We start from the raw sequence: 8669 nt of genomic DNA, 5'->3' as shown, positions 1-8669 counted from the left end.
ACTCCAACCCAAAGCGAGGGCTGCCCAGGGTGGGTGGGTGTTGGACAAGGGAGACAAAAATATATAATATAATAATAACAGCTAATGCCCGTAATAAATAAATTTATCGCATTAATGCGCAATGAATGAGTGGGCTAGATGTGCGGCTGTTCGCAGACTTATCTTGTTGTGATACCGCTGATATAAATAGGGTCGAGTGGCGAATGACGAACGGAGGGGGGTGGGAGCATGGCGATCATTCACACGATCATTATTCGCATGCGTCGGTGAATATGGCCCCCATCTTTGTGCCCGACTGTACCCGAAGTGATCCCATAAATTGAATTACCACTGATTCAGCTGATTCTTTGTATACAAACGCCTATATATGGTGTGGTGCATATGTATGTACATACGTCTGCTGCAGTCCGATTAGATTTCAGCGGCCAGAAACAATAGTCAAGTGACCGATATTGGTATCGGCCCCAGATCTTTGACCTTCGCATTGGCAGCAGAGGAAGTGCCAGTGGAGTCGGAGTTGGTTGCTCTCGGATTCACCCCTGCTTTTTGCATGCCATACACTCAGCACATCCGGATAAGTGATCGTAATTAAATCTCTGACAGTTTGAGTGATAAGGCTGCTTCGCCCGAAAATGTAATTAGGTGACGAGTACGAGTCCGAAGACTCGGAAATGAATGGCATGCGTTCCACTAATTCTCATATCGTAATTAGGTGCTATGTGACGGGTGAACAGAGCCAATTAACGATGGTCATAATTATTAAATGACGGTGGTAATTAAAGTCATGTTTGGCCAACTAGATTAATAATGATTTGAGTCGGAAGGGAAGAGACGCAATCCTTACTTACTAAATTAGTCTTATAATTCCATAAATGCCATACATTTTACATTCCTACGAGTAGACTAGAAAAGCATTATGTTAACACAAAAAGACAGCACTGTGCCTTTTACTATAATATGTCTTTATTCGGTGGCTTACAAAAGTTCAGAAGATTTCTAGTGAGTTACTTGGGGAAAGCTGAACACCACTTCATGTTTGTACAGACTTGTACGTGCTTTCCTGTGGTTAGATTTTCGGAGCTATATCTGCTTCTAACACTCCCTTTCGATGGATCACACAAAACCAACACGAAATGTGGAGCAGTGCTGGCAAATAGAACAGCGCCCATTCTGGGGCTGGTCATGAGTTGGCAGATGAGATAATTTGAGTCGCTGCTATCTGTGCTCCATATAACAATGCTATATAATTGCCAGACGTCTAATGAATCCCCTTCCTCTTCTTTTCCATTTTCTTTTTGCAGTTACAAAATGCACAGATATACGAAAAGGAAACACTTTTGCGGGCCCTATTGGCAGCGATGTCGCCCCACGTCTTCATCCCGCAATATTGGCGGGCAGAACGCAACTGCGTGGTCTTCTTCACCGACGACTACGAGGTGGCCGAGCGCATCCAACATCTGGGCAGGCACGCCCAGCTCCCCGATGGTTATAGGCTAATGCCACGCGTGCGCAGCGGAATACCACTGGTGGCCATCGACGATGCCTTCAAGGAGAAGATGAAGGTCACCATGGCCAAGCGGTTCAACTTGCAGACCAAGGCATTGGATCTCTCCCGATTCCATGCCGACCCCGAACTCAAACAGATCTTCTGCCCACTCTTCCGGCAAAACGTGATGAGCGCCGCCATCGACATTATCTGCGAAAATATTCCCGATCTGGAGGCCATCAACCTGAATGACAACTGCATGACCAGCATGGAGGCGTTCAAAGGCGTTGAGAAGCGTATACCGAACCTCAAGATCCTCTATTTGGGGGATAACAAGGTTAGTATTTCCTAAAATCATTGACATTTTTTGTTCTTTTAGATAACCAAACCCAATATGGACCTACTTAAAATTTAGTTCGACGGACAAAAAAAAAAAAAAAAAGCTAAGAATAAATTATACAAATTAAAGTGGTGTACAAAGAAGCACGCAATTTATGTTGTAGTAGCTAAACAGCGTTTTCAAATCGAGATTCTGACCCAATAACTGTAATAGTTTTCTTTGTCAGCATAAAAAGAAGTCCAAACGTAAATTTTTTTAACGACGCGACTAAAGCGTTCTTTCCTTCTCAAAATTAAACTATTGCCTAAGAGTTAGATAACGTACTGAACCCAATTCATTTTCTAGATACCATCATTGGCCCACCTTGTGGTGTTTCGCAACCTGTCCATCTTGGAACTGGTTTTAAAGAACAATCCGTGCCGTTCTCGCTATAAGGATTCGCAACAATTTATCAGGTATACTATGGTGTGATCGGCTCTCTTCTAACCATTCTAGAGGATGCTGCCACATAATCGACGTGGGAGTTGCCGCGTCGGGAGTCACAGAGGAATTAGGATTAGCAAATTTCCATTGTTCTGTTGTCTCCATTCTTATTTCAAGCTGATGCGCTGCAGAATTGTAGCCCAAAACCAGGTGGAAATCCTTCGCTTGCTACAATTAAGCTTGAAAGGCCTTCAGTCAAGTTACGAAAAGCGGTTGAGAAGGCAAAAGCATTTAGAGGAAAACAGTTTCGAAATTAGCTGCCCTAAAGCAAGGGCAGCGCTCAAGCATTGGAACAGATTTTGGGCAGGGCAGTAAAAAATGTATACACAAAATATGAAAAAAAAACTTTAAAAAAAAATATATAAAAAATGTTACGTTGGAACCCAATCAATTCACCATGCAAAGCTAAACTAACGACGCTACTGAACCTACACAACCCGCACCGTTCGCATTTCCATTTGAGCAGGCGGACATGCTGCAGTCCCAAACACAGCAGCAACTTAAACAACGTTAGCAAAACACCGATGGTAAAATCACAAAAATCGAATAATTGATAAAAATCCACCAACCCACCCACCGCGCACCCCGCTACAACACACACGGGCACACGCATGTAACCACTCCACGCCAGCGCACGCACGCGTTTGCGCATGCGCACTTGCGGTTGCGCCAAGTTCTCATTAGCTGCGTGCCCTGTGCGCGCTGTTGTGTTGCGTTGTTGTGTCGCCGCTTGTTGATTTTGCGGCGGTTGCCAGGAAGAGGAGGAGGAGTAGGAGTGGTGCTAATGACCCCCCATTAAGGTGCGCAGCGTCCAGCAGGACAAAAAACAAAAACCTTAAACAAACGGACTAGGACAAAAAATACAAACAGCCGGACGACTTTACTGCTGGCGCCAGCGGCCGCTACGTTGGGTTGCCAGTCGTTTACATTCTTTTGTACGGCTTCGTTGGGTGCATGATCCGCCTGTGGATGTGACGTGTGTGAACGTGACGTGACATGAACGGACACGCATTGGACTGAAGTGACGCAGCATTTAGCTTTTGCACTCGGCCATCGAAGCCACCTTTTTGATTGGGGCCACACCGTGTGAAAAAAAAGCCAACTAAAAAAAGAAAAAAAGAAAGAAAAAAAAAGAAAGTACAAACAAAGATAAACACAAAAGATGCCTAGGCACAATGCACTGCCCAATTTTACTTTTCCGCTGCACTCAAAAAGTAGCATCATTCAAATAATGGCACAACAATGGCCAAGCACCTAGTGCCTCTGCCTCTTCAGCTGATCAAAGCTCAGCGAACTTTTGTGAGCCTGTCGAGTAGCGTTAAAATTGTATGTAGATCACTATGCATAGCATTAGAGATCATTACGCAGGGAAGTCACCCCTGGTATCAGCTTGAGTGCAACTCCTGCAGCGCATACACCCCACAAAAAACCCATTTAATTATTATTTCTCACTATTTAACTCGCATATCTATCATCGCCTCTCCGCTAATGCCAACAAAAATACGGCCGAATATCCACTTCGAACTATTTACAGCGAAGTACGTCGCAAGTTCCCTAAACTACTGAAGTTGGTAAGTGCAAAGCCCCACAGAATCTTTTCAACTTTCCCCTTAGTTGGCAGCGTGATGGGAATTCCCTAATTGATTCTGTTAATACATATTTTTCACTCAACATCCTAGTTTTAAACTTTGAAGTGACCTAAATATAACCACGTTCTGGATTTGAAACTACTTTTTGAAAACTTTGTAAAAGTCAAAATCTCCTATAGAATTTTAAAGAAAACTGATCAATAAAACGATTTAAAGTGAAGTGAACCTTCAATTGGGACAACTATATGGATATCAAGAAGGTTTAAAATAAAGGAAATGGTACTTTACATTTTTCGATTCCCATCACTGCTAGTTTCTCGCTTCAAAGATCCCACAAACCAGGCACTGAAACCGATTGGAATACCGGTTTCGGCTCCTATAAAAATCTGTTAGCGGTTCCGATTCCAATTTCGGTTCAATCGAAAATTAAAATTTCGGTTTCGTTCCGATTCCGGTTCCGTAAAAAGGAAACGGTTCCGGTTCCGTAAAAAGGAAACGGTTCCGATTCCGTAAAAAGGAAACGGTTCCGATTCCGTAAAAAGGAAACGGTTCCGGTTCCGTAAAAAGGAAACGGTTTCGGTACCGGTACCGGTTCTCTTCAGTCCCTGCCACAAACCATAACCCAATTAACCCCATTTAGGATGGAGAGGCCCTGGCGCCGCAGGTTACTTTTGATCTTAACGAGTCTGGAAGAATTCTCGATACGAAGGCCTCCTTCCTGTGCGACAACGCCGGCGCCGAGGTGGTGCGCCAGTTCCTGGACCAGTACTTCCGCATATTTGACTCGGACAACCGGCAGTCCCTGCTGGATGCCTACCACGAAAACTCAATGCTCTCTATAACGATGCCGTCAGCCAATCAGGCGGGAAGGTACGCATAATTCATTAAAGAAAACCAGACATCAAGATCCTTACTCGTCTTTTCTTGTACTACAGCCGCTTGAATAGCTTCTGGAAGTTCAATCGCAACCTGCGAAGATTGGTGAACAGCGACGACCACCGCACCCGGCACTTGAAATACGGACGTCTGGCCTGCGTTTCCACGTTGGACGAATGGCCACGGACACTGCACGAGCGTCGCACCTTCACCGTCGATCTGACTATTTTCAATGTGAGCAAAAATTATAAGTAGAATCCGCAGGATATCCCCATTCCACATTTTCTGCTTATCGATTTCTTATCCGTTTGTATAAAAGACCGAATCTAACATTAATAGACAAAGAAAAACATAAAATTCGGGCTCACTAATCATTTGATTTTACTGTGGACTTAAGTTCATCTTGTGTGTATAAACATTTAATTAATCATACTTTCTCCCCAAACCCAGACTTCAATGATGGTGTTTACCGTGACTGGATTATTCAAGGAGCTGAGCGGCGAAGCCAGCACTCCCGCCTCCATGCAGTCGTATGAACTGCGCCACTTTGCCCGCACCTACGTGGTGGTGCCGCAGAACACCGGCTATTGCATCCGCAACGAGACCATCTTCATCACGAACGCCTCGCAGGAGCAGGTGCGCGAGTTCAAGCGATCGCAGCACCAGCCGGCTCCCGGGGCCATGGCCTCGACTTCGGCAAGTGTCACGGCGACCAGCACGCAGCTGGCGACGGGTCTGCAGGGCCGTCTCAATCCGGGCGGCATTGGTGCGGTGGCTGGGGCGGTGGCCATTCTACCGGCTGCTCCGCTGGCATCCACCTCACCGGTGAACAGCGGCAGTGCCGCAGTCCCAGTAGCGGTTGCGCCTAGCGGCACAGCGGGCATGCAAGATGAAAACACCAAAATGCAGATGATACAAGCCATGAGTGCGCAGAGCCAAATGAATGTGCTATGGAGCCGAAAGTAAGTCCAATTTCACAACACATAATTAAACAACTTGGTTAACACCTGTCTTTCACTGAAATAGATGTCTGGAGGAAACGAATTGGGATTACAACCATGCCGCCTTTGTGTTCGAGCAACTTTTCAAGGAAAACAAAATACCACCCGAGGCTTTTGTCAAGTAAATCTAAAAAAGTTGGACTAGTAGGAGTTGCTGATGCTCCCGATAAACAGAGCAAAGTGCCACGTACACAAAATCAAATGTTTTGTTTATTTGTTTTCGTTTTGTAATTATTTTATAAATCATTTGGAATCACCCCTAAACTGTAATAAACTGGGAAGTTGTGACCACAAACGGGCAGTAGCGATTGTTAGCCCAGCTCTGCGGACATTGTGCCACAACGATTATAGCCCTTTGATAGGTATATTTATCTCGCTTTAAGTTCCGTCCGCAGACCCGCTGGCCAACACTAGAACTTGAGTGCCAGGACGAGTCTGCGAACGGTTGCCCCTTAGAATTAAGAATTGTTTCTAGAACCCTAACCGAACCCACACACCGAAAAAATAATTTGTACATCAATGTTATCAAAACAAAAGCAAAACAAATTATAGTTTAAGCCACCAAGGCTTTCCTGGCAAATGCGATGTATGGAGTGCATCTCTCGCCCTCGTTTTTAATCCTGTCTGTCCCGCTTCTCAAGTAGCCTTAAATTTTGATATAAAAAGACCATCGAATGAATACAAACATAATTGAAAACAAGCGTTTATTAGTAGGAAACTTGGACAAGCAATAACAATGACCATTGTGTAAATTTTGTAATGAATCAGAAACCAACATTACTTTTTTTTCCTTAATAGCAAAAACAACATCTTCAATTCATGCTTAGCCGTAAGTCCAATTAAAATTAAGTGTGCGGTATATAGAAATTATATATATAAATATTTAAGTGTAGAATCGTAAATAAATTTATTAGAATCGAATGACAACACTGCGTTTTATTTTATTTTTATTTAAACGTTATGAAAGTTTTATTCACTATTTTGATGTACATTGACTCTCTAGAATCGACTGAAATTCGTTATAAATTGCAGAAGGGCAATTTAAAAATATGATATTAAAACCTTGTCACGATTAGCTACATTTACGTAGCTCAGTTTTGGTTATTGCCTTAGATTCAAAAAATGTTGGAATATATCGCTATTTCCATATCCAGATTTTTTGTCCATTATCTTTAAAAAAGCATCGAAATATGTAATTCAGTCAAGATCGTTTTAAAAAAAAGATTATATAAACTTAACGAATGGGTAACCAAAATTATACCACATTTTTAAGGGTACAAGGAATGTATTTTTTAAGAAATTCGAAGAGTTGCTTGTAATTTGAAATGTTGATCCGCAGCACAGTAGTTTTAAGACAACAACATAATTGTGATCTGTATAAAATAAAACTTAATGCTAACTAAACCAAACTCATTTTTTGATATTTCCTTTTCCAAGGGCAACCCCATTTATAAAATATAATTTAAATTGTTATTTTTGAATGAAAGATAGTAGAATAATAAATTTTAAGGGCTATTTCTCTAAATTTTTAAAACAAAAAGTCATTAAAACTTTTCTAAAATTAAAAAACTATGGTTCAAGTCAATGCTATTCATTTCTATTTTTAATTTTAATAAAATTTTTTAATGTTTTTTTTCATAATATAAATAAATATAATAAAATTTTGAAATTGACATAAATCTGTTAACAATTTTTTTTACTTGGACCTAGTATTTATCATGAGATAAGCATGTTATTATTAAATGCTTTTCAAATTATTTATATTTTCACTTATAAAAATATTAAGAATAAAATAAACTCATCGGTTATTAAAAAATATACTAAAACTGTTGTGCCCATAGTCGATCAATGATGCTGCGGTTTTTTCTTTCTCGAGGCCTTTTCTGTGGTTCGTTGGAGCTTATCCATTTTCTTCTGGGCTTCCCGGTCCCGGGCCTTTGTCCACAGGGCAATCTTCTGCTGGGTGCGTTCGGTATGGACAGCCACCTCCCTTTCAGCCTTGATACTGAACTCTTTTATTTGTGTCTCGTTGTGGAGGAAAAGGGGTCGACAGTTCTTTCGCATCCAGCTTTTGCAGACCCTTTTTTTATTCTTTTTAAGGAAACGAAAGATTGGTGGCGCTTCCTCTGGCTCAGGTTTAAAAGCCTCGACCTCATCAGAATTTCTCTTTCGCCGCTTTAGCCCGCATAGGAGAATGAAAAGAACAAAGATTGCAGCCAAGGCCAGAACGAGACCCATAATTCTGCCCAGATCGAACTCATTCGCCTCCACTTCGGCTTCTTCGTTCACTTCCTTGGCCAGTTCCCGCTTCAGCCGATGGCAATCCACGGCGGTCATGCCCTCGACGTCCGCCTTAAAGACAGCAGGAGAATCGTCCAGCCACCACATGGGCAACATATCCGTATTGTTGAGGAGGTCCCGGCATTTCGTATAGACTTGGACCATCCATTCCTGGCAGTCTGGGCTATTGATATCGACTTTGCAAATAGGATTCATGATCCACACTGATTAAAAAATGAATCACAACTTATATTTTACATGTAATGAGATGAGCGAATACAAATATCCCACTATGATCGTAAAAAAAAGGGCGCCTATTTGTTTTTTCAAAAAGTTCCAAGACCCCAAATAATTTCTAAACCTTTTCCATCTGATTTTTTTATCTAAATCTTTTCCTTCTGTTTATTTTACATGGCGTTAACTGAAATTTGTATAACATTAAAATTATCCATTTTAAATTAGTAGACATTGAATTTATGTACACGGCCAATATTCCGTTAAGATGGCCTACCATTGAAAATATTTGTCCCTTCAGTGTTTTTTGGTTCTTGTCTGAGGGTAATTTAATTAATAGCAGCCTTTTATTTTTTCTATGTTTGGTCACCTCGAGGTCG

At 41.9% G+C, this 8669-nt stretch overlaps 2 protein-coding genes across 3 annotated transcripts in view; one reads left to right on the top strand and one right to left on the bottom strand.

The window, feature by feature from the left end:
* LOC108042983 (nuclear RNA export factor 1) overlaps window positions 1-6696 on the top strand; it is a 34169-nt gene extending 27473 nt beyond the window's left edge. For both annotated transcript variants that reach the window (XM_044461231.1, XM_044461230.1), the window contains exons 4-10: window positions 1302-1823; window positions 2172-2281; window positions 3844-3880; window positions 4539-4768; window positions 4834-5008; window positions 5225-5736; window positions 5801-6696. In XM_044461231.1, coding sequence (XP_044317166.1) covers window positions 1302-1823; window positions 2172-2281; window positions 3844-3880; window positions 4539-4768; window positions 4834-5008; window positions 5225-5736; window positions 5801-5900 — 1686 coding nt within the window. In that variant the 3' untranslated portion in view covers window positions 5901-6696. The remainder of the gene's footprint in view (window positions 1-1301; window positions 1824-2171; window positions 2282-3843; window positions 3881-4538; window positions 4769-4833; window positions 5009-5224; window positions 5737-5800) is intronic.
* Window positions 6697-7596: 900 nt separating this feature from the next.
* Window positions 7597-8268, bottom strand: LOC108042694. Its single transcript, XM_017121094.1, has one exon. It carries the CDS (start codon window positions 8218-8220, stop codon window positions 7621-7623), a length of 600 nt encoding a protein of 199 aa, XP_016976583.1. The 5' UTR covers window positions 8221-8268; the 3' UTR covers window positions 7597-7620.
* Between the last annotated feature and the right edge of the window lie 401 nt (window positions 8269-8669).

The sequence above is a fragment of the Drosophila rhopaloa genome, unplaced genomic scaffold (genome assembly GCF_018152115.1).
Source record: "Drosophila rhopaloa isolate 14029-0021.01 unplaced genomic scaffold, ASM1815211v1 contig_3, whole genome shotgun sequence".
Lineage (NCBI taxonomy): Eukaryota > Metazoa > Arthropoda > Insecta > Diptera > Drosophilidae > Drosophila > Drosophila rhopaloa.
Note: the sequence above shows the minus strand (reverse complement) of the source record. Positions and strands in the feature narration are given on the sequence as shown.

Coding starts and splice junctions, on each gene's coding strand:
- LOC108042694 (XM_017121094.1), bottom strand. CDS start 8,220: ATGGTCCAAGTCTATACGAAATGCCGGGACCTCCTCAACAATACGGAT.